General features: G+C 39.7%; 2 protein-coding genes across 2 annotated transcripts; both read right to left on the reverse strand.

The window, feature by feature from the left end:
• Positions 1-3253: 3253 nt before the first annotated feature.
• Positions 3254-8246, reverse strand: LOC114516100 (homeobox protein slou-like). The gene is made up of 3 exons (XM_028535474.1): positions 8004-8246; positions 7165-7930; positions 3254-4846 (listed from the first exon to the last, which is right to left on the reverse strand). The coding sequence occupies exons 2-3, from the start codon at positions 7469-7471 to the stop codon at positions 4347-4349; spliced, it is 807 nt and encodes a 268-aa protein (XP_028391275.1). The 5' UTR covers positions 7472-7930; positions 8004-8246; the 3' UTR covers positions 3254-4346.
• Positions 8247-20163: 11917 nt separating this feature from the next.
• On the reverse strand, positions 20164-25239 carry LOC114516327 (homeobox protein koza-like). The gene is made up of 2 exons (XM_028535767.1): positions 24488-25239; positions 20164-21015 (listed from the first exon to the last, which is right to left on the reverse strand). The coding sequence occupies exons 1-2, from the start codon at positions 24759-24761 to the stop codon at positions 20477-20479; spliced, it is 813 nt and encodes a 270-aa protein (XP_028391568.1). The 5' UTR covers positions 24762-25239; the 3' UTR covers positions 20164-20476.
• Positions 25240-25418: the final 179 nt, after the last annotated feature.

Genomic DNA, 25418 nt, shown 5'->3' on the forward strand with positions numbered 1-25418 from the left:
ATGCATATCTTGAAAGCCCGCATTGATTATAACAAACGCGGTTTGCACGCTATCAAAGGGCTGCCTCGGTTGACTCCGTTTCATTTAGTCATATATTTCATTTCATTCATCTGCAACACCCCCGACAGATGTGCGTAAACCGCCACAATGTGACAACTTTTGACAAATATCTCCATAACCTCACTTCATGTTTCAATCCTTGCGATCAAGCGAACATGAAATGAAACAATTAAGCGATTTAACTTTATTATCTCAATGCGTGCCCAAACGTATCGTGACGCGCACAACTCCTGAATGCGCGTGTTCACGCCCCGTGCGTCTTTATCTCGGTCAAGAATCGTTCAAACACACAAATCAGACGGGAATACGGCAATTTGCTAGCGTAATCCGCAAACACACGTTAACAAACCGCACTAAGAGTTTGTTTATTTTCGCTTAAACTTTCCATTGTGCCCGCGCCGAGGTTGCTAAATTGATCAGTTTTACGAAATAAATTTAACCAACAAAATTGATTGAGTATTTTGGGCATCAAAGACGATTGCCGGTTCTGGTATGTCAGGGGGCGTGACGCGTGTTCAATACAGCTAAGTCTTCCGCGCGCCATGCCATGTGAATAGTATTATGTCTATTATCTTACGGTTAAAAACGCCAAAACACTGCAATTGTAGTGCGATGTTAATCCACGTTTAGGCCATAAAGCCCTAAATGGCGACCTGCGCTACACACGCAAAGAACCGCTCGAACCGAAAACAAAGCTTTTTACGAAGAGCCTGCGTGAAACTGCAGAATTCGGGCTCGCGTAATTTCTGCTCGAGTCATGTCTGCAACCGCATACTTCTGCTTAATAGACTGAATCTTATCGGGTCAGTGCTTAAGAGATCTACCGACTCGGCGCTTAAGGAGGCTAATAGGGAACATGTGAGATGGCCATTTTCACAGACGATTGCACATCCCGACCCTTTATTCTTATCATACCGCCTCGCTCAGGTCCACTCGTGGCCAAATGCGTCGAAAAATCCGACGCCAAACGTGCGCGCCGTTACGGGGAGGCCGTGGAAACGTGCGTTTTGCGTTTATTGGATGCTACGAGCGTCGCCAAACATTGCGTTTTAATGGCTGCTAGGAGAGGCGCATACGAAATAATAATTATATTGTAAATTGTTGCTAGTTCCGTTACACGCAGAGCGGTTGAAGGACACAATTAAACTTTGTTCTACACCGCTTCATGCCACCTAGTTGTAAAACGTTTAAAAAATGCCTTTGCTAATGCGTTCGGCCTACTCGTGGGATATACAAAACTTTATAGAAATTTTATTTTGTGGCGATGTATTGAGACTTCACTAGGAAATGTATAGCATCTCATTGCGTTCTCAGTATTCACATACTCAAAACCTAAATTTATAAGATTTTTCGACCTACAATAGCGCTTGATAAATTATTTTAAAAAGTATTCAGATCCTGAAGCAATTATTTATATGCGTTTTTTCTAGACCCTCGTATACTTGCGGAGTTCATTTCATCGCGGCTTTGCGCTCTCTCAAGTATTCCCTGAGTAAATATCTAAAATTGTTTGCAAATTAAAAGCAGTGTGGATCTGGCTGAGAGTGTTTATAACTGACGTTATCGTACTGTATTACCAGCGCATACTCCCTCTCTCGCTGTTTCTTGTGTAATCAATTCCAGGCTGATTTGTCTTGCGCCGCCGCGCCATTGTTGTGTGTTTCTCATTAAAATTATTTACTTAACTTCGCCGATTATCCACTTAGACTGACCTTAGCGTCTGCCGAGTTGAAAATTCTTTACGAAGCGCAACTTGCTCGCCATTGATCCTACAGCAAAGATTGCTCTCTTTTGAGAACGCAAGCGCTGATTACTTGTACTGTACATGTTTCAATGAAATTATTAGATGTTAAACTTATAGACGAATGCAGGAGTGCAGGACTTGACCTCTCGGCTTCAATGCTTATCCACGGCAGATAAATGCTTACTTTTAATACCTGATACATCGACGCGATATGTCGTCAGTCTATTTCCCAAAATCATGTGCACCCTGTTGAATACCTTATGGCGCGCGCGCTTGTTTATCCTAAAGGTTGCAAACGTGAAAAGAAATCTCCTTCATTCACAAAATCGCGCGCCTGAATGTTGGATGAAATAATTAACGTAACCATTTTAAGTTAAGTGCATCAAAATAAGTTCGCATTGTCGGTACGAGCGCAGGCATTTATCCTTATTTATTTAAGTAATCGTTCGTTTCGTCGGAGCCCTGCTCTCTTGGTAAACACAAGAACGTTTGTCGCATTTAAGTCGTTCACACTTGCTGGCATGAGAAACCTCTCCTGAAAAAAAGTTGTTTTGCACGTGAGAAAAACCGGCTCTTCTCCAACAAGCAGTATCGTGTATTGTGGAGTAGTAATTCATCTGGGCTGGGTATCTTGCCATTTTTATAATACTGCGTTTGCGCCACAGAACGGGCGGTGAATCGAACAAGCGCAATTTATTCATTTATGCACCTACGATTGCACAGTAAGAATAGTCTTTTTGCGGCAAGTTAGCTTTTTAATCCTATAAGTAAAACGTGTATGGCAATTAATAGCACTTGTGAGTTAGTTTAAACGTTGCTTTTGATCTTTAAGGAATGATCTTTTCCCCGATTTTAAGACAGCTTCAAGGTCTGATGGATAAGTCCAGTGCAGTGCTTTACTCAATGCAACAAGATGGAATATGAAAAGTTAAACTCATCTTTTGCAAATTGGATTCTTCAGGGAGGCCCAATTGAGTGGGAATTTAAGTCATGAAGGGTCACTGCATTTGATCCTGTTAACCACAATGGTCAAAATTACCGACAAACCAGCGAGGTTGCGCCCAAATTCTCCGTCAAAATGCGCTGTGCTGCCCTGTTTTAGCTATTTTTAAACCGGAACTAATATCACAGTTCTCATGCACGTCGTAAAACCTTTAAACAAGAAATATTCCTAGCATGTCAGCGTGTCCGGCTCAAGCCAAGATCTCACCAACACAGCTATATTTATAAGTGTACTTTTTAACAAGATTTATAACCGCTGTGTCTTAACCATAGAGATTTAACTTGTCTTGCGGTGCAATACAATAATACACATCGATGGCACAGAATATCTTTGGCGAAAATGATAGAATCACATTCAATACAATCATTTAACATAGCTTTATCAAACATTTAACGTTTGAATTTTACATTTTGAAACATCAAACGAATATTTTGCTTTAATTTGAGTCGCTTTTAGTATCATACAGAAAATGGGTTATTTTTGTCTGCCCACACAAAAACCAACCATATGCAACTTTGCACACACACACATTTAGTCTTGTTTTGACGGTACTTTTATAAAATGGCGCGCTTGCATGACGAGCGAATGTAAAAGACCACCAACTTCGACAAAATAGCTTTGTACAAAAAATTTATTTACAGTGATTATTCGCGAAATGCCACTATGCGAATGGAGATGGTCTGTTAAATTTTCAACCCCATGTGGTTGTATGTTTGAACGTTGACGATCAGTTCTGAATCGCTAGGTACATGTTTATATAATTTACTTGTCCTAATTTTGTCTGTACAAAACACTTTCAATTGCTCCGATTTCTGTATAAAATTCATACTTTAAAATACACATTATGTACATCTTTTTGGCGACGCCATTGTTCGTTGGACGAACCTTCTCTTCTATTGTCCTTCAAATGATCTGTGCGAGTTTAAGCTTTGGTTTTACAATTTCTCGGTCGCTTGAAATACCGCATAAGGCGAGAAGAAAATTTACAATTTTTAACAAACTTTCAGCATGAAAAGTGATGCGTTACGAAAAGATTTTAGTTGCAAAATATGGCTTACTTCAGAATTTGAATATATATCTTCAGCAAGATATATCTATATTCACACGAAAGAGAAATGAAATTCATTTTTATACCCATGGTATCTTTCACGGATAACTTTCATGCTCTTGAAGTGAGAAATGATCGTAAATTTTCCCTCCACGCCTTGTAGCCGGCATATTATAATTCTGTTCTCTTCAAACACTCTAGAAATCAAATCCAGCATACAGGACAGCCTATTTCAGCTTATATCCAGTTTTTTAAAATTGAATTATAATGTTTACCATCACAAAAGCTATGTTTTGAAGCAGGACTATTCCAACACATACCGCATCAACCTTTGTACACCGAAAAGCATCGCCCCGGCTTTGCAGAAATTGGCGAAACGCAAAGCAAACTAGGCCATAGATTGTCGGTTGTAAAGCAAACTGTCGAATTCTGGCGAGGATGTACATAGCGTTTTCTTCCATTCTGCCTGTGTCGGCACAATTCCTTCGCCCTTAAAAATGTGCAGGATAGGCCGGCTGTGGCTTTGCGAACATAAACGGAATGGCTGTCGAACAACTTGTCGGAAAAAAATGATGTTGTGAGTTCAAAATGTATGGTGAACCACAATGAGGTAACGTTGGCGGTGCCATGATAGGTCTTGTCGGAGCGGTCGCGTCCATTCCAGGATTCTGTTTCTTCCATTTTGTTCGACGATTTTGGAACCAGATTTTCACCTGTGTCTCGGTCAAACTTAGCGACATGGCAAGATTCAAACGTTCACAAACCGAAAGGTATCGCGTCGTTTTAAACTTGTTTTCCAACGCGACTAATTGTTCATAAGTAAAAGCTGTTCTTGCACGACGTGGTTTACCCTCCTTCCCGTTTCGGTCGGCTGATCGTTTTCTCTTCTTTGCCGAATTTGATTTCGTCTCGTCGGACGAATCTGAATCTTCGCTCTCCTTCTCAATCTCGTCCGCACTCAATTCGTCCTGACTCTTTCTTTTCTCGACGCCTTGTAAAAGATGAATACATGTTTGTTAAAAAAACGATGAAAAAATTTGACTGCATGGTTTATAGTGATTTAGCTTTGGAAATTATATGTATAATAAAGTTAAATAACATGTGATTTGAAGGATTTAGTTTAAAAATCTCTAACGATTCCAAGTATTTTATCCTTAATTTTTTATCTGAAAGGGAGAACTTTAATAGTTCCTCGTTGAATATGCGAGGGAGGCGAAGGTGGAGACCTGCCAAGACGGAATCTTAAAATCTTGAAGTCGTTTTTAGACATTACAAAGAAAATGTTTAGTATTTTTTATTTCAATCACAGCAGTGTCTTTCATTAAGGCAATCCGAAGGAACAGATCCGTAACAAAGATCACGGGGAATGCGCATGAAAAAGATTACATTTTCAACGGCATTTTAGAAACTGCATGCAAATTTCCATGGGGACATCGTCAGCAATCAAGTATCCGAAATATCTAGACAGTGAGGATATTAGTCTTGCTCCAGTGCTTGTCACTAATGAATGTGGCTGACTAACGCGGTACACAGACTGGAAAATTCTCACTAACATTATTTCAATGACACTCTAAATTATATGCTTGTGCTTGAGTGTCCAAACTTATTTACTTCGGTGTTCAATTTTTTGGTAAAGTTTTGATCGAGAACACTATGGCTCTATGAGTAAGGTCTGTCCATGCATGTCTTTGTTAAAATTACATTTATCAATATACAACGCAGTCTAATATAATAATAATAATTACTTCTTCAGTGATCATATATAGAAGCTTTTGCCATTTGCCACATATTTTGGACTTTTTAAGAGAGCTTTTAAGAGATTGTACAAGGGAATTGATTTCAAGCCTGATCATAAAGGAACGCATTGTTCTGCACGCTAAATTGTTGTACTTCTACACCGAGTCTGGGTTATAGTTCTGTTAAAAATGAGATAAATTAATCGGACTGTAGTTATTACCCTAAGAAAGGACCTCGGAATAATTATTTAATTTCCTCTACTGAAACTTTATGAATTTTGGGAGTCGGGATACCAAAATAGCAATGACTGATAGTGAAGAGGGTGTTCCTCTCTTTGAATTTGGACCGTGGTTTTACGAATCAATAATATCCCTTTGATCCCCAATGTGTTTAGGATTGTTCAATTATGCTATCTCAGAGTATATGTTGCACTGACACTTTCTGGGGCGACTAACTCTTGTCGGAAACAATCTATAAACACTCTTCAAGGATGCATGATGCTTTTGTCGGCAAATAAACTTCTATTCTCATCTTTTCCGGAATCGTTTTATCCCAGCTTCCCCCGCTTTTCCATCATTCGAAAGTGTTTGACAAGGCAGGGAAAAATCCAAACCTAATTTCTACTCCAGTTAATCTTATTTGGTGTTGTAGCACGAGATTTGGAAACAGAAACATGCAAATGATGTTCGCCTAATGATCTCTTGATGTCCAAAAACCTGGCGTACACTGAAATCTTATAGTTATAGGAGGAACTTGGCATTTTAAACCTAAATAGCGGACGTAATCTCTGAATTTAAATCCTCTATGCCGCTTTAATAAATCAATCGTTTATCGTAATAGCACAATTGGTTGAGATAATTTCTCAATCTTAAGGTCGAGTTGTTTTTTCCCCGTTTACAAGAGATTATTTTATTTCTCGTCAAACAGAAAGACTTTCAACTTCCCTAATCATTATAACCTGTATTTGAGTCAGGAAATGCAAGTGGATAATTTGAGGTTGGTTATAGTTACACTGTTATGGTGATTTGAAAAAACCGCTTACACAATCGCTATACACAATGATAGATCGCTCAGAATCGTAGATTGTCTGTGTCGATCAATGCTTGCATTGGGCTAAGCTGATTCACGTACTGCGAATCAGTAATTGATTTAACACGGGATCAAGTAAAGTATTTCACATCCGTGTTGAGTCAAATTTGGCCATTTTGATTTGGCCTTCCCTGCCTGAAAATTTCAACAAATTTGCCACTTATTCGGCCTGAAATTTTAAAGATAAAGAACACTAAACACCATTTGCCACTCCACATTTCCCATAACGTGTGATCGAAGTTTAAATAGGGCGCCGCGCTGAATGCGTTCGCGGTGAAATTTTGAAGTATAATTAAAATTTCGCTGCGTCAATACATATACAACAACCGCGATTTGAGGTCTTCGAATCAATCGGCTTTGCTGATGACTTGGAATCATGTAGACTGAATGCGAAGTTAATGTCGGTCGTGTTTAGTACATAATTTAACTGTGATCATTTACCCCGCAGTGGTAGTTTGTAAACACATATCAAAATCCTCTTACCATGCATGATTTTCTGCGGCCTGTTGTAACGGGTTGCTGACATCCACGGATGCCAGACCACCTTCTTTGTATCGGAGTTCGGTGGACTTTCTGACTGGCTTCTCTCTCGCGTGAACTTGTCCGGATTGAGTATGTCGTTCACGGAAAACGGGGTAGTTTGTTGCGCTATCCTTGGGCTCTCTGGGTCGCTTAAGTCCGAGCTGGCTTCATCGTCTAACTCGGCATCGTCTCGCGCATATTTTGGCGAGAACTTGTCCCGATTTGCAATCAAAGATTCGATGCAAAAGCTGCGGTTAGACTGCATCATTTCGTATGTATCTTTGTATCCCTCGTAGTTGCTCGCTCCAAACTCGCCGGGTGCTGTTCGCTGCACGTCTACAACTGACTATCTCGAGTCTCCTATGATTGGCGAGCCTCGAACTCTCTGTACTCATACGCCTGTCTGCGGGTAGAGCGACGGGGGGTGAATTGCTTACCGGTGTTTCCACGCCAGGCTCGCATACGCTGATTCTTCGGGGGCACAATGAGAGGCCAAATATGCTTGATTTGATTACTAAAGCGGCAGTAATTACCTGTCAAATTACCTAAATAAGCTGACAGACTCAAGTGGTGATGAGTTGTCACGGCGATTAGCACTAAAACATCTTCACTAACCCACTTCAGCCGATAAGCCTTGTCGTTCAGTCGAGGTTTCGTGCGCGATTTCACGGCCACTTGAATCGGTGCGGTGTTGAAACGGCGAGTAATTCGTGTACGCTGGCTGCCTCTGCGAAGACAAAGGGCGAATGGGGCGTGAAAATGCTGCGTTTTTCCATTTAAAAGCTCGCTTTATTATTTACCGCATTAACTTTCAGTTATGTTTGACCGACACCGTCTGATCTTGCCGACATAGTCTCTCCCTTTGTGAGGGCCAATTCAATGCTTTTTTCAATAGCGTAAATACTGTGTAATTCACACTAGCGCTCAAACTCCGCTATCGTACGCAAAGACATGTTGTATTTCTTGTTTGTTTTGCAACGACTTGGGTATCGTGTTTGCAGCAGTTGTGCTTCGCCGTGTGCCGTATGGACTGCACGCGGGGAGACCGCGGTCGTTCAGTGTTTGAGCGTCATCACGGCAGATTTTAACGACTCATTTGTATTGGAACAGCGTTCGATGAGACTTTAAACAATTGCGGTATTCATATGGAGATCAGCTCTCTTTAATGCCACATTGAACGACAATAAACTAGCTAAATAAACGCGAGAGAGGAACTGCTCGGAAAGCGCTCATAATCATTACCCGATCACATGTAGGCCAGGACAAACATGATAACCAATAGCAAATCTTATAAGTGATTAACTATTTCAATATTTGTACAACACTCTTTGCGATTCGCACCTAGTTGTTAGACTAGACTTGTACAGTGAGAAATTTCACAGAGCGCCATGTTTATTCGTACAGAAGTAGCCACGAGCTTTCGGGGCTGGCTGCGTGCGAATTGTGGTCTTAGTCACGAACACATGTTGAATGAATAAAAGCTGTATAGTGTTTCGGAAGCCGAAAAGCGCCTTTCCATATGTTATGAATCGAAACACCGTTCCTTTGAGAGCGAGAAATGAAAATTGCCGAACGCGACCAAAATTCCGAAATGTTTTGGGAAACGTTGATTAAATGGTTGCCCATGGCCGATTGTGGTTCGCTGGTGCCGCGGAATTGGGAACTGAGACACAGAATTGTTAAATTAGATTTGAGCAGGTTCGAGCGTTGTAATCGGAAAGCGCTGTTTGATTTTTAATGTATAGTGTTTGTGATAACACTTCAAAGTCATTATCGGCTTCATAACAATGCTAATAACTGTAGCAATTAGGAACAATATACGCATTGATAAAGCATTTAGAAGGTAATGTTGCAGTCGTATTGCGGAGTGCATGCTTAATGGTTGTGAGGTCTTAATACGTTCACCTAAAAGTTAAAACCCCCGATCAGTTTTGAGCAACAAAGAATGCATCCAAAACTTTGGACTTTTGAAAAACCTCTTTGGACCCCCCTTTGATTGTGTGGCGTCTTCGTGACAAGGTCCACTTGTTAACTTTCAATTATCTTGCATTGTTAAGCGGACAGCAAGCGTTGATAAAAATTCAAACACTTCCTCGCTTCTATCTGGAAGATTTGCTCTCCCTATTTGCTTGCGTTTAATGCAAAACAAACATCAATTTATTTCCGATACTGTTTGATGTAGTTTTTGATTAGTTCTCGGCCTCGGCAGCTTAAGTCTTTTGTCTAAGACAAGCGGCAGTTTAAAGATTCCTAATACCTTCATTTGTGGCAATCCCATGATATTTATTGTCTCTGAACAATAAATATATCAGCCAACACATATTAACAGATATGGCACCGGAAATTAAACCATTAACTTCAAACGCGCCGCGGCTAGCTCCTAACTGCTCGAATCGGCGGGGAGCTCAACGAGCGTGCGTTTCGCAAATAGAACTAGGTCCGAGCCACGTGTGCCAAGAATAGCTTCCTTTCGCCCGATTTAGTCCGCGGAAAGATTGCTAAATGGATTAAGAGCTGCGTTCGAGGTCAACAAACAACTCGGTATGATCGATTTTCGCGTTGCCCGAAATCTTAAATGGCTCGCTCCCGGTGGGAATAAAAACATCGGCTTTTCTTTCGAGAACATGAGAATTTCGCGCCTGGCAGGTGACGGGCAAGACTAAATTGCGAATGCAAACAAACCAAGTAGAATAAAGTGCATTCTTATTTTAAGACCAATTAAAGCTCATTAAAGTGTATCGGTTCAAGTTAATTGGTCATTAAACTTGAGATCAATGACTTTGAACACCGCGCATATGGGAATATCAGCTCGTAATGCTGCTATCGCTCTGTGCGAGGTCGTTTTAAACTCGAATCATCGCTCAAGCGAACGAGCTGAAAATATGCTCCGATAATTTGAGCGACTTTTAAATAAAACTTGAGTAACGCGGTGTTTTGCTTAATTGTGTGCCACACAAGTGCTTTGTAAAGAGGTTTGTCCGGCTCAGAAAATGTGCTAATAGCTCATTTCTGACTAAGCATTGCTCATTATTGAGGTAATGAGCACCAGCAGTAATCCGCAGATAGCATCGTGTTCAAGTTATCTCGCTCAGAGATACACTGATGTTCACACGCTGCCGCCTTCACTTTTTTCCTCGACACTTTTCTCAGATCGCAATCACGTTAGCTGGAATCAATGACTGGACACGTCTCCTCCTTTATAAATCGGCTTCGAAACTTTTACATGAAACGGAGTGCATGAAATGTGTAACGATATACATCTTTTGTATTTTCGCATCGTCTTCTTCCTCTGAAAACCTAATTAACGTGTTACATCTTTTCTCATTTAAAACTGTAAGCACTGAACTGCCTTGCTTCAATGATAAATATACGTATACTGTCAAAAGCAACGACTAGCTTATAACAACGTCCATTTTCACCTGAATTGGGGTCGTTGTGTCACACGAATGAGAAAAGCGCTCGGAATATATACAGGAAATAAGAATTTAAACGTGGACAACTTTTTGTTGTAGTTTTATAGACCTTAGTATCGGTTTTGAGCTCGTTTTTCAATTCTCTCATTCGCAATTTCATTTTCTTTTTGAATTCTCAAAGTGGAGGAATGTGTTGTTGATTATGGAGGATAACTATCTCTATTTTGCAGTAAAAAAACGACGACGCGCCTGTGTAATCAGGGATCGTGAAGACTATAGGAATGTCTGAAAAATCATGCATAATGGCAAAATCGTTGATTAGTCTCGTGGTAGAAAGGTCAAGTACCAGACTAGCCAAGCTAATATTAGTATCAGCAATCAACACTCTGTCAGGAAAAACCACTCCATTGCACAGTATGAACATTATCGTAAAGCGATATTCAAGCAAAAATCTGCAAGTGCATGTTTGCCAAACTTTCAAGGTTTTTTGAGAAAATTACGGACACTCCAAATGTTGCAGCGTGTAGAAGGTTAAAAACACTTTAAAACTCAAACATAAACAATAGTAGCTATTTCATGTAACTTATATATATCGTTAAACGAAATAATTTTAGACCGTGTATAGTTGTTCGGATTTCAATAAAAGCTTCACTCCATGATCCTCACATGGGCTTGCGACGGGTATATTAAATCTTTGACAACAATAAGACCATCCACCGCCATGGTGGTGTCTAATAAATCAATGATGACTACATTGATTGCACTCCTTATTAGCACACGAGAATAAAATACGAGTCGCTTTACAGCGCTTTGTGCTGCCACTACCAGATAAATTTAGCAGTGACCTCGCGACAATAAGATTATCATTCTCAACATGGTAACGACAATTAAAAATTTGTTTTCGTTGACAAATTATTGATCATTTTGTTATGTGTTATGAATGATATAGTTTTTATTACAGTAATAAATGATGGTATTTTCAACGGTTTCACTGAGAGTAACATAGACAGTGGTATAATAACTAATAACCTACCATATCAATATTGTGAAATTTGCACTCAGTGCAACTGACTATATAGAAACGGTCATAAGAACTAACTTATTTGCTCTAGTTTGTAAAAAGTAACTTTTATTCCCTAGCCGATGCATTCTTTTGATAGCTTTTTGCTATTAATAAACCGTAAAAATATATTTCCACCGCTGTATATGTACGAAAAAGATGATAACGTCCCATTAATCCGTCAAAGAAAATTTGTTGGTACATGGGCGATTACCCAGGCAAGTTAGAACACTGCGCCAAATATAAACAGGAGTCAATATAAGCGGCAGATCGGGCTGTATTTTGCCCTGGTTACCAGACGGAACTTTTTTTGAATCCTTACCCCAGAACCATCACTCTTGAATATAGCGGCATGCGTTGTTTTTTTAATTGGACGAGGCTGCTTTAAATTTTCATGATAGTTTCTGCGTCTCGTCTCAGACGATAAGCGGCGTAATAGCCTAGTCAAGTCAGTCGGTTTGATCAGGGAAAGAATGTTGATAAAACCATCACCAAGATATGCAACAATCTCCCGCTTCACAGCCGTGGATTATATTCAGTCATTATACTGCATGAGAGAAGTACACTAGCTACCGTGGCAGCAGTTTCTCTTAAACGCTGCTATCGCGTGTGACTATACACAGCGTTGTCAATTGTAAATACTACAAATGGTCCGTAAACATTGATGAACGCTCCCATTCATTGACAACCGCTGCTAAAAAAAACACCGTTATATCGCCGAGTTGCATCGATTCATAATGGCGCGCTCTGCGAGAGTTGATAAACAACTCAGAATCGTCCTGCAGAGTTTGTTTGCCTAGAAGTGTTTGCTGGTAAAGCGATCATTGCCGTGTTCGTTTCTTCTATTTGAAAAGAAAATATTCTTTATTTAATAGATTTAGATCATTACTAAAGGTGCAAAATAATCAAGGACGCTGGGCACCCTCCCTGTAGCTATTATGTGCATTCATAATAAACTGACGCTGGGAACGACTTTACGGACAAAACCGGCAAGAAGTATTGTTTACCCCATGTATATGTTTTAATATCTTGCGGCGTTGGAACAGATCGTTCGGGTAGCCTGTGTAGTCACCTTGTATAGAGCTTAATTAATGAAATAAGCTATTTCAAGAGTATTTTTTTCGTGTATGAATGTAAAGTAGCTTAAGTTAAACTAATATATTGTTCTGTGGAAGAATCGAAACGCTGGCAAAGTTGATTTCTATGATGAAGGATACATTTATATATGCGTGTTTGTTAATATGAAAATACATTGATTCTAGCGTATATGTTTGTTCTCGCACATTTAACCATGACAAATTTTCTTTCTCTTCTCTATGTTGCAATATACCTTAAGCCCTGGTCAAACGAGAATGATAGTTGATGAGAGTTGATGGGAGTTGCATCTCTCGCTTGCGTTTGACCGCGAACTCTCATACACTCTCGTGCACTCTCATCAACTCTCATCGACTTTGAACTGGTTCAAATTTTGATGAGAGTTGATGAGAGTTGATGAGAGTAATCAACTCTCGTTCTCAACTCTCGTTCTCAACTCTCATCAACTCTCATTCTCGTTTGACCGTCGCATCGAGAGTTTGGAAAACTCTCGTGCGAACTCTCGCTTCTCAACTCTCATCAACTATCACTCTCGTTTGACCAGGGCTTTAGTTCTAATCGTCAATGGTAGTGTAGTGTGTGTTTCATAATTCCGGGATATCATCAAATAAAATAATGCCAGTAACTAAAAGTTCTTTAAGTTTGTTGATGAAGAATTGTATTGGTAAGGATTTTTAGAACTATAAAGGTAATTTCTTCAGGGAATTACTTGACACCCTACATCAGAGAACGATGGAGGCCACTGGCAAGCCAGTATCCGATTACCAAAGATTGGCACTTGCTGTATATTACGAGATTATACTAGCAATATACCAGCCAAGCATTTCTGGAATCAGACCAACTGGCAGAGCGTTGCATTCAGAAGCCGGCATTGGAAACTAAAGATTGGTAGAAAGCAGCAAAATCCTGCGCGGTTTTAAAAAGTCTTTCCAACAGAGGAAATTTCGTGCGGTGAATTGTATGTGTATGAAATGGATGTACGATTGTCTTTTATGGCCATATCACAAACATTAAGAAAAGAGATGATTGACAGGGAGGTTATTACTATTCTGGGAGCGGTGTTGATGGTTCAGAGCAAAACACTCGGAGTTTGTGCGTGTTTTTGACGGAGCTGCGTGTGAGAATCAATTCCAATTAAGCATTGATGCTAGCACAATAAATAGAATAAGCGATTGTTTGAAAGATTAATTAAAATCAATTTCATTTCGACTGCAATCATTGAATCCAAACTGAACGGATTCAATAATCATTCTTATCTTAATTTCAATCACCTCAAAGACCCCAAGGCGCTAAACACATTCTTCCCTTCCCAGCGATATTTCCTGGGAAAACCGCTTCACAGAAGACTTACAAGTTCATCAAATGGATTTAAGTGCGTGAATATATAGCACCTCTGTGTCAATTTTGATGCTGGATGCAAGCATGACCAAATATTGACAAGTATAGCGTTTTATTGCCATAAAAAAGCTGCTAATTTCTGAATAGTCTCGAGCACCACGTGAAGTAAATTATCCTATATTTATTTCACTTAATCAAATTGTTTAAAAATTTCAAAAGTCCATTCTGTCGGCCTCTGCTAAGTGGTTGCAATGCGTGGATACGAGTGCTATGATTACCACGTCAATATTGTGCGTGCGTTTTTCATTCCTGCATCTTTCCGAATTGGTGGACGATTTGACGGGAAAGAAAAGCAATGCCCTCGAATGTGTCGAATTATTTTTATAAACAACACGTCAGAAGATGCTGGGCAGCGGTTATTTTGCGATAATAGTGCTTCACATTTCTAGGGTTGCCTACCCCTAGCCGTGTGTATTGTCAACAAAAACGAGTTGTTATCTGGTCTTATGATATTCACCGAGCCCAGATACATTTTATCTTCGAAACGATGCCGCCAGAATTTCGAGCGCAGCAAATGTGTTGCAAGGAGATTTCGCTGATTTACATAATCCCTCCGCGAATAGGAGGTGATGTAAATGGATATTCGCTCGTTAATTATCACCGTGTCTTAGCGAGCCTTTACGGCCGCTTTGAAATCGCCGATAGATTCAGCAAATATCTTTATGTTTTCAACATTGTTTTTTAATTTTTTTGAAACCGCAAAACAAGTTCAATTATGAGACTAAAGATCTTTAACTCTTAATAATTAGTGTAATTAGTTTCTGTCAGTGTTTTTACAAATGTTTGGTTAAATACAACTTGTGCAAACCGTGGTGGTTAGAGATCTATCATGATGCAAAAACGTCAATGTTTTGCGCACAGATATCTTATGACTTCGACCGATGCAGCTTCTGTAACCAATTTCCTCTGCAGTTTGATACAAATACATCACTCAGGCTGACATTTCATAACCACTTTAAACTGAGTTTAAAATTTGGCCGCTTTTAAAGAGTTCTTTCAAAGACAACAACTCATCTAAAATACCACGAACACGGATCTTCATTCATTGACCTTTAAAATCATGCTGCGCTTCTTCCACACATCCCCCCCGTCCATCTTAAGCACGATATTGATTCTTACTGCGTCGTTCACAACATCGACGGGGGGTTGAAAGTCACTAAAATTGCTTTGTCCACATTGTTTTTTGTGCAACATCCTACGTATGGATGGTTTGAACGGTCGGAGATTGTGGCTTCGTATACTTGATGTTATTTTTCAATGTAGTACTGAAAGAGATAAGGATAAATGATATTTCATTCAACCAGCTAATTTTCTCCTTTATCTCCTGATGATTTACGCACCAATAGCAGAACACGCTACTTCAATTGCGTGCACAATTGGACAAATTTCTGAAAGCTGGTCACTTATCTTGCCTTTGATAGATCCAGAAGACAGGTGAATCGAGACCGCCTCATTAGGTAATGTCGAAGCATAGACATTATGTCCAATGGTATTATTACCGCGTTTGTCATGCACTTATGGTGTGCCTTTTAGTCATTACAGGGCGACCTGAACGATTGATCTTGTGTTTTTTTCTGATCTTCGGTAGTGCGTCAAACATATAATCCAATCAGTTCCATCTCTGACTTTGCAATATAATTTCACATTAGAACTTTTACGATTTTAAAAGCGTGTAGAACTACCACACAACTATGACAAAAGCAACTTGCTTCAACTGAATGATAGCGACGGAACTTGCATGTTCTCCGGCGCATCGATTTGACTTCATCTGTTAGCTTCGCTGAAGTGAATTTCACGGGTGAAGACTAATCGCACCTTGAAATACGGCGTTGTATATTCGTGGAAAAGTGTGCAGTGCTTGCTTTCTCTCATGCGACCTTAATCAACTCATTTCATCACCTTGTTATGTATTTATTCATTATAATAATAGCCGCCATGGTCGTACCTTTTGCATTCTGCTTTGCATCTGTTGTTTTCTTTCAAGAAAAGCGTAAGGGTGGTTTAGAATAGGTACAGACATATCTTGCTTCTGCATGTAACTTGGAATTAAGGCCGACTTGCGAGGTACGTGATTTCGGGAAAATTTCGTATTGTATGTGATTTTCTTTTTGGCTGAATCTGTGTCAGTAATTTCCCCAAGCTTAGAAATTTCTTTCTGCAGCACAAATTATCATCAAACCCAGAACCCACACAGGCAGAAATGTGACTAGAAAGAATCCGTGAACAGCAAGAGAAATCTTTCTACAAATTTAATCGGGGCAATATTTCATCAGCAATATATAGAACAAAATCAACGAGTCTGCCTAATAGCCTTGTGGGACGTCTATTTTCATATGATGAAATCTTCTTTTCGCGAGGCACTTAAATTTCGGGGGACCGACAATTTATCCGACGACGCCGCTTCATAAATGCTATTATGTCGTTGATGGGACATTTTAACGTCGTGAAAGACCTACGTGGATGTTTGTATAAAGTGCTTTGGGAAATGGGTTTCACATGATAAGTTCTGAAAAGTATATTGTAATATTCCCGAAAAACATTATGGTTTGTGAAACTTTATTGAAGAAGGTTTTCAGCCACGTTATAGACGCTCGTGAGTGAATTTTAGGATCCCAAAATGCCAAATCTTTAATCTAGTAAGTAGATTAAAGATGGTGATGGTAGAGATAAAAAAGGATAGTGGGATACATGCCATTATATGGCTTAGTGGCATGGATTGAGTAGGATATGAGGGGACATGTGCGTAGGGTATGAGGGTACATTCTGGTCCTAATGTGGACCGGATGGAGTACAGGATGAAACTATTGTAATAGAGAAGCAAGATTGGGATGGTATATTTGAGACCAAAGGAGAGACATCAATATTGTGGAATGGATAGAGAATAGTTCAACTGACATTCAAGCTCTTTGCTCTTCCATGTTACTTGGGCTAAGTCATTGTGTGGTCAGCAGTTTGTGACGAAGTCTGCGTGTAGAAAACCTCGACTCCATGGGGGCACATAGGAAACACCACGCTGTCAGATCTTATCGATCGTTAGAGCGAGAAAGGCCAGACTCTAGCGAGATTGAAGGAAACAGTTCTACATGGATTGACGAGTCCCTTTGCAAAACGTTTTCTTATAAGCTGATTTAAGTCCTCCATTTCCTTTCCAATATAAGTGCTGTTTTTAGATTGGTCTAAAACCTTAAAACGAAATCTTTCCTTGTTGACATAATAATTTGGGAATAAAGAAATTTTGCATGCGTACGTATTTTAATTGATGGACATCCTTCCGCGAATTTCCCAGTTGCTGTAATTTACCTGAGCAAATCACTTGAAAACGTCATTTCTACTAGATAATTCCGTTTCATTTTTATGGTCCTAATAGACGCTATGGGATACATTTGCACTCGTTAAAGTCGTTATGCTAGTGTATGGCTTCCTCAATTATAAAAACGTGCAAATAAGGCGATATTCGGACTCCGTTGGAGACAAAACGATAAGAGTATTTTTAGAAAACGATGCGATTATGACGCTATACAAAAATCATAGACATAGCACTTGTACTCAAAGGAAATTAGGATCCTATATCAAGTATAAATCAGTTTATAAAAAACTTTTTGCAACTGCATAAGGCCGGGATAATAAGCCTAAATGCTTCCCTACTGACAGCAGAATTTTTCAGTAACGTCAATAGCAACACGAGACTAATTCCGTTTCACTTTTTATGATCTTAATATAGTCGCTATGGCATATATTTGCACTCGTTCATAGTAATTCATGGTTTCCGCAAATTAGATCGTGAAAACCGAAAAAGGTATTTTTGTAACAATCATATTTGAACACCTGTTTTTCGGGAAACAATGCAATCGGTTCGCTCTTTTCTTTGAGAACCCGAAATAGAAACAAAGAGAGAGAGAGAATTGTGACACCCCCTGAAACTGAACTAGTTTTCAGCAAATGAACGATTTTTAACCCATGCAGGATCTTTCGTTACTGTTTAGTTTTTTCACATTGTAACCAGTTTAACCAACATTTATTATTGAATCCCCAACATTTATTATTGTTTTATCAATATACAAGTAAAGCCCTACTTTCCACGGGCCAAATTTTCAAGCGAAATGCGATATATTTCGCCTGCGTCTTTTGAATTATGAGCAATGAGGCAGAAATAATTCATTCAAGTGTTCGAAATTCAAAAGAAACAGGTGAAATATTTCGCCGAGAAAAAAGCGCCCGTGGAATTAGGCCCTAAAGTAGAGATGTCGAATTTCAACAATTTAATTACGTGTAATAATGTCGTAAATTTAAAAAACCACACCCATTGATCACGCCCATTACTCACCACCACCCCCCCCCCCCCCCCCACCCCGCCGCCCTAGTTAAACCGCTTAGTGACGGCCCTGTCTAAATGACAATAAATACATCAGCTTAGTTTGTCCTTGGCCTTTTTAATGAGGAATATATAAAAGTTTGTATACCCACCCATGACACCCATGACACCCATGACAGCACCGCGAAACGATTTATAGAAAGTATGGAAAAGGGGTGGGGTGCGGGGCGCTAACAAAGAGGGGGCTTATCATGAAGGTCAATAATACTTACACATGTAAACGCTGTGTCAATGAAATAGTATTTATTCAGTTTAAACATATTGTCGTTAATTGGTAACTCTAAGGAGTACACCACAGTTAGTACTAAAAAGGGGCATCTTTGCTGAACTGAAAATAGGGCACATCTCGAACTTTTTACAAACATTTGGGGAATCTTGCCTTCTCCCCATTTAGCGCTCTTGCACGCATGGGATTGTTGTGAGTGCCTATCCATGTGGACGTCTAGATCTTGGCTTGAAATAGACAGCGGAGTCAAAACAGACATCAACAATTCATCATCCATGCATTCTTATGACGTCTTTGTCGACGATCATGAGTTAAAAATATAGAAGCATCAGCTGGAGTCTGCACATTTTAAACAGAAAGTCCAAGTTCATTTTCCAAAAATTAACAATAACCGTAATCAATGGGTTCGTCTTTCTCGGAAACCTCACCTCAAACTAGGCCCACTATAACTAGACGATTTATTCCCCCGAATGTGAACCCTAAACTGAAATAAACACGTTATTCAATTGCCGAAACGAGCCACTATAACGTCAACGATGCCTTGTTTTGTAAGGCGTTACGCATGCAGTCGTGCAGGACGGAAACAGGATATGACCGGAATTGCCTGTTGGTTTTTACGAGCGTTTGCAAATCGTTTATAAAGGGATGTTTACATTGCTCCCTTTTGATTTTTGTCGTTGTACAAAGAAAAAACATTTGATGTCTCGACGCGTTTGAGACATGACTTGCGCAAATTTTTTCCTCGTAAACAAATGCCTGAAGGGGAAGAAGAGACGCGAAGGAGAGAATCACCACCATGTAATCAAAATATATTCATCTATTTATAAACCTAATGAAGTAGATTTCGAGTTCAAATTGTCCGGCTTATCACAAATTCTGTCTGATTTGAGGAGGAAGGTCTCCCCGCTATATACGGCTATTTTGTGCTCACGTGGCTTCACACGTGATTTTAACGTGCCCAGTGCACACGGGTTTAACTTACCACCCTGTCACATCAATTTCACCAGAAAAGTAGGAATGTTTGTGAATTCACGTGTTGGGTCATCTAAAATGTCTTTATCTGATAACGTTACTCGACATGCCCTCGACTTGTGACCATGTAATGTTCAAAATGATTGTGTACATGACTCGGGTGAATTAATATTGTGATGGTGCTACTCTGAGGTACCAACCATTGGCTTGAACGAAGAACTAGAATGTAAAATTTATTTTCACCGTGGTCAAGCTTATTTCTCAGCCTGCCCTGAAGGTAACGAAGAATATTGCCATCACAAAACGCAATATTATATTCTCTATATTACGCATCTCGATTGTCAAAAGTGGGAAATAACAAACGTGTTCAACACTTGCATTCGTTGGCTGTAAAATGATCAGACTCACACTCGTTTGTTTGTGAATATTGTGATTATTACGTTCTAAAAATTACAATTCTTGTCTATATTTACAGCAAAGCCCAAAGTACTTTATCATTTTATTTCTCTTTTTATCTAAAAGGTGCTTAGAGCACTGTAACACATAAACACTAACATGAAGTACTTATACATACGTTGTTTGCAATTACCGCCATCTTGGTTGCGTATTTAAAAGCCGAAGTAAACTCTGTATAGTTGACCACGATGGCACCTACCAGCAGTTTATCACGCAAAATGAAAACAAGCAATAATTTGCAACGTTTCAAACAAATAAACAGTACTGATTTTCGACTAAATTTAGTCGCCTTTGTCATCGACGTCCATGAAGACGTCCTCGTCCTCCTTATCCTCATTTCTATCGTTTTTCTCCGAAAATTTTTGTCCTATGCAAAACCTCTCTGGTGATATCTTTCCAGACGACGCTTCGGTGTCGTGTGTTGTTGAATCTTCGGAAGTTATCGGTGATGCCGGAGAACATCTGGCGCTCAACGATTCTTCGCCGATCTCGTCATCGCCGTTCGTCGGCGTGACCTCGAGTTTTTTGTATTTGGTACGCCTGTTTTGAAACCAAATTTTAACCTGGCAATCTGTGACATTCAGCAGCTCTGCGAGCTCATTCCTCTCCGAGGATGTCAGGTACTTCTTCTCTTTAAAAGTATTCTCGAGTTCCCAGATTTGTCGGCCAGTGAAGGTCGTCCGCGCCTTCTTCTTTTTCTTTCCCTCGACCTGATTCTCCTGTTTTGCTGTCAGTGTTTGCTTAGCCATTTTGGATGGGGTTTTTTCCTTCTTTGTAGTCCTGGTCGTCGACGCTGCCTTGATTTTTGTGCGTGGAATATCTGCAGAGATGTCAAACAAAGGACGAGATTAGATGTGTTAATCAATTGTTCGTTTGTAATCAAAATCACGGGGAAGAGAGGGTGGTGTAGATTCGCGTTAATCTTTCGTGCAACACCACACGTCTAGAGGACACTGTGCTACTCAGGGAAGTAGCTATCGCAGTATCCTTGACTAAGGGGTTGTTTACATGTGCCCAGTTATCCGAGATTTAACGAAGCGTGAGAAGATTTTGAGATATTGAAATGAGCAGATAACATGAACCTGGTAGTTGTATAATCACCACAACATAGCATGTGCTTGTTTGGTGTCATAAAGACTTATTTCAATTCAATACCTCAAAGTCCTCTCACGCTTCGTTGAATCTCGGGTAACCAGGCTCATGTAAACAGCCCCTACCTCAAGTAGACCGAGTTTGCTTTGTTGTCTCCAGGAATCGAAGGGCTATTTCACTTTTCACCAATCGAAATAAGTTTCGAAATAAGACGCTTATTGTAACAGTACCACCAAACTTAGGGCGATAAAATTTCAAATACATAAGTCAATCACCTGGCAAAATACATGTGGATCGTTACATTAAAACCCTTCGAATCTTTTTAACCTCCCATATGAGATATTTTTGAAAGAGATCTGATCAAGTCTATAAGGTCACACATCTATTTACTCTTAAATTAGCCTGACAGCGGTCAATATAGCCCAAAGGCCTCGGAGAATGTACAATATCGATAAGGTTAGTCACGAGTGCGCCAAATTTTTTAAACCCTCTTTAAATGCGTCGTTTTTAGCAATGATAAAAAATTTACGGTTTTCCCCCCTAAGCATTGTACACAACCACTCAGGAACCTATCTCTACCGGACTCCAGTTTACTTGAATTTCTGTTTAGATCTTTCATTCCTGACTCCTCGAAACCTCTTGAAAGTTATCAAAACTTTAAAACAAACTACTAATTGCTATGATCTCAATTCGCTTGGTCAAAAATAACTGTAATCTGATTCTCAGGAGTTAGGATAATCACTTTTTTTAAATGCGACCTTTTCGATCAAATTTGCTTGTTCCAAATCCTCCTTGAATCTACTTTATCAATTTCCACCAACAAAGGAAGACGTGTCAAGGAAACACGCGAGCCGACGGCGTATAATATTCATTCCAATACAGCTCGTAGCTTATATTTTCAAATTTATTTCTTACGCTTTCGATTAAAATTTAACACATAAAGAAGTTTCTAATAGACACACGCCCCTTGGATTCAGGAAACTTATTGTGTATTGCATGTGAGAAATATAGCTTGTGTAAGCATGTTGAATTCAATTCAAATAAAAGTTGAAGTGAACAGAACGTGACTGAAAAGGGAGGTGTGGATTGTATGTATATTCAGCCCAGGTTACTTACATGGAGATATTTAACCAGGGATATTCAGCGCTCGCCACTTATTCTATAATTGATGCAAACCCGTCATAAATTTAGACTTAGAGTGACAATAAAGTAATTAAAATGCCTGCATGTACATGGTTGAGATTTATAGGCAATTCATGCGTTCACATCTAAGAATGCCTTCAAAGAATGCATATCGTTAAAGACGTGCTTCACTCGAGTCTCAATATAGCGTATTCAAATATCCTTTCAGCATTTCAATGCTCGCTTGTATGCGGAAACAATGCACACTATACAAGCGCAATATATCCTAGCCACAAGGCGAAACATGCATCATCTACTCTCAACCTAAATACTTGCATATGTTCAGCATACCCTCGTCATTGACATACCAAGACCTTGCCTATAGACGCGCGTGTACTCGCCCGAAAACTTGCAATATACAAGATGCGAAAAATTGAAAGATTCTGCGGTTAAATATCGAGCGAATCGTATTTTCGATAATTCGATTACGTATATTTTTTTATGTTTTGATATTTTGCTGGGTTTGTTTAGCACTTTGTCACTAATTGTTGAAAATCAAATAACCAACTGTGATATTTCGCACATTACGCGTTAGATCCATACCAGAAACAGCGGTCGCAGGGTGTCAACACAACAGAGAATTTCTGAATGTTTTCATTAAGACAAACGATATTATACCTGCAAATATAAGCCTGCTCTTTTGTTAACTAAACGAAAGAACTCTTTGAGAGGGAAAATATAACTTTTCTTTCAAAGCGCAGCAACCTAAAAATTTTGCCGTTGTCAAGTTGAGAGTTTTGCCTATTCTTAATTTTCAAACATTGGCTTATATAATCCCCGAAGCGATTTATTGTTAATGGTTTTACCACGCTAAAAAACAACAGAGAATTGTAATCGGTTTATAAAGAAATTGCTGGCTTCTCATACCCACAATCGAAAACATGCCTGAGTTAGTGCATTATGCTCATTCCGTTCTAATCTTTTCTTTGGCTGGGAACGTTCAAGGCGGGGTCTCAGTTGACAAACAAGCTAAGCGATCTCTTAATAGTCTTTTCCTTCTTAATAGCCGCACGCACTTGAATTATATCTCGTTCGAGGCCAAGTTTATAGCTGTAAAATACTTGGATTATCGTATTTCCGCCTTTTGTAATACGAAGCACACAAACATAGCAATATTCGCTCAAGTTGAAAACCGCTTCCGTGCATAAACCCAATTAATACCCCGAGCCATGACTAAAAAGACTCATCGTACCGCAGGCATTTTAAATAGCGCAAAACTAAATGTAACGCAAAGTCAAACTACGCCGGTTTCTCGCATGTTTCCCTACGCCATAACACTGTTATACAAAACAGAAAATTCTAACAATAGAGCATTAGAATGACCACAGGTAGTTGTTACAAGAAGCATGTTAAATGCACCAATTAAGCAATTTCTTAATAGCCTTATCCAAATGGCAACATGGCAATTAGATCCATGTTAAGATAGAGTTGAATATGCTAGCGCGCAAAATACATTTCAATTGCGCAAATTTCACGACCTTTCTCAGAGCAAAAAGCGCAAATCTAGTTTACAGTTCACATGACTTCTTTGGTGACCCAGATCGACGCTTCGTATTCTCGAGTGACTGGCTAAAGAGAACCGATCAGCGATGGAAGTTATGCGGCGTAAAATTGCTAGTTGCCGCAGCACAGTCGACTTTGGATTTCATTGTGATAAATGCGGCAGTCTATATGCGAGTAAGCTTGTCTAAACCGATAAATTAGATAACATGCAAGCTGTGTAATATCCACAATGAGCTGTAACTCCATCGCACACAAAGACTTTTTTATTCCTAATTTCAATGACAGTCATCTAATAAAGGCCCGAGTACTGAGTATTAAATACGAAAGCCATTCTCCTTATGCTCGTAACAAAGAACATAATTGAGCTGCACCTCAAGTGCACATCGTTTCATTTGACCGAACATTTTGTAAGCATTTCGGTGGCTAAGCATTTGGACTCGTGTTATCCCCTGATCAAATCACCCACTGTTAAAATAATTAGAACTGTGCTGCTTTGTATATAAACCGTTCCTTACCTCTATTCTTTTCCATAATAGCTCCTTTTATACCGCGTGATTTGCATTTTTCTTTTTGCTTTGATTGTCGATACGTATCATCATGATCTTCCATAGCATTTTCCTCGTCGTATTTCTTCAGTCCTTTGCCCCTGCTTGTCATAGACGACTTCAAACCCAAGATATCTTCGATGAAATGCGGAGTTGGGTTCGCCGGTGGTGTGGAGTAGAAATGAGCATGCCATGTGTTGCGGTGGCTGCCTTTACCTCGACGTATTGGATACCCTTGCAGCATCTTCTCGTAGTCTTCTGTACGATTAAACACACACGGATTAGTTCCGTGAGTGTGGTCCGGTGACCTCTCAGTATTTGCTGGCCTCTTAACCGCTGCGGAGTGTCTTCACAACAGCCCGCTGTGGTCCTACTTATTTGCCAGAGACTTGCTTATGACTTGATTTCTATTGAGTAAATCAATAGTCTGATAAAAGTGATTGTTCTTACGATAAGGATAATTAGGAAGCCAAATGGTCGCAGTCAAACGCCAAGTGAATTGCTCTTCAATTCACTCATTGGCTGCTCCGGTGCGATCTTCAATCTGATTGGTCGTCAATTTCGCTTTATTTTTACCAGCCTTTGGACAAAACGAGCTCGCTTATGCGATATTACCCTGGTTATGGCTGAGTGCATCTTTCATGTCGAACGCTTCACAAACAGTCAACAAGAGCAACCACGGATACGCGACACAATTGCACGCTTTCTACACGGCACACTTGTGATCGTGCCAAAACCAAGCTCAGACAAACGGCACGAAATTGCCCCTAAGTCGTTAACAGGTCGTTAAAACCAGCGGTGTGACTATTCGCAGTTAAATGGGGAAGGGTTTAATATAAGATAAATTGCCGGTCGTGAAAACCCGCCGAAAAATAAACAGATTTAAAATAGGCTGGCAAAA

This window comes from Dendronephthya gigantea, unplaced genomic scaffold (assembly GCF_004324835.1).
Source record: "Dendronephthya gigantea isolate DGI-Jeju-01 unplaced genomic scaffold, DenGig_1.0 000005F, whole genome shotgun sequence".
In the NCBI taxonomy this organism is placed as follows: domain Eukaryota; kingdom Metazoa; phylum Cnidaria; class Anthozoa; order Malacalcyonacea; family Nephtheidae; genus Dendronephthya; species Dendronephthya gigantea.

Excerpts from the sequence above, each read along its gene's own strand:
- LOC114516100 (XM_028535474.1), bottom strand. The coding sequence starts at position 7,471 with ATGATGCAGTCTAACCGCAGCTTTTGCATCGAATCTTTGATTGCAAAT. Across the intron at positions 4,847-7,164 it reads GCCGCAGAAAATCATGCATG|GCGTCGAGAAAAGAAAGAGT; the intron begins GTAAGAGGATTT and ends ATCTTTTACAAG.
- LOC114516327 (XM_028535767.1), bottom strand. The coding sequence starts at position 24,761 with ATGCTGCAAGGGTATCCAATACGTCGAGGTAAAGGCAGCCACCGCAAC. Across the intron at positions 21,016-24,487 it reads TATTATGGAAAAGAATAGAG|ATATTCCACGCACAAAAATC; the intron begins GTAAGGAACGGT and ends ACATCTCTGCAG.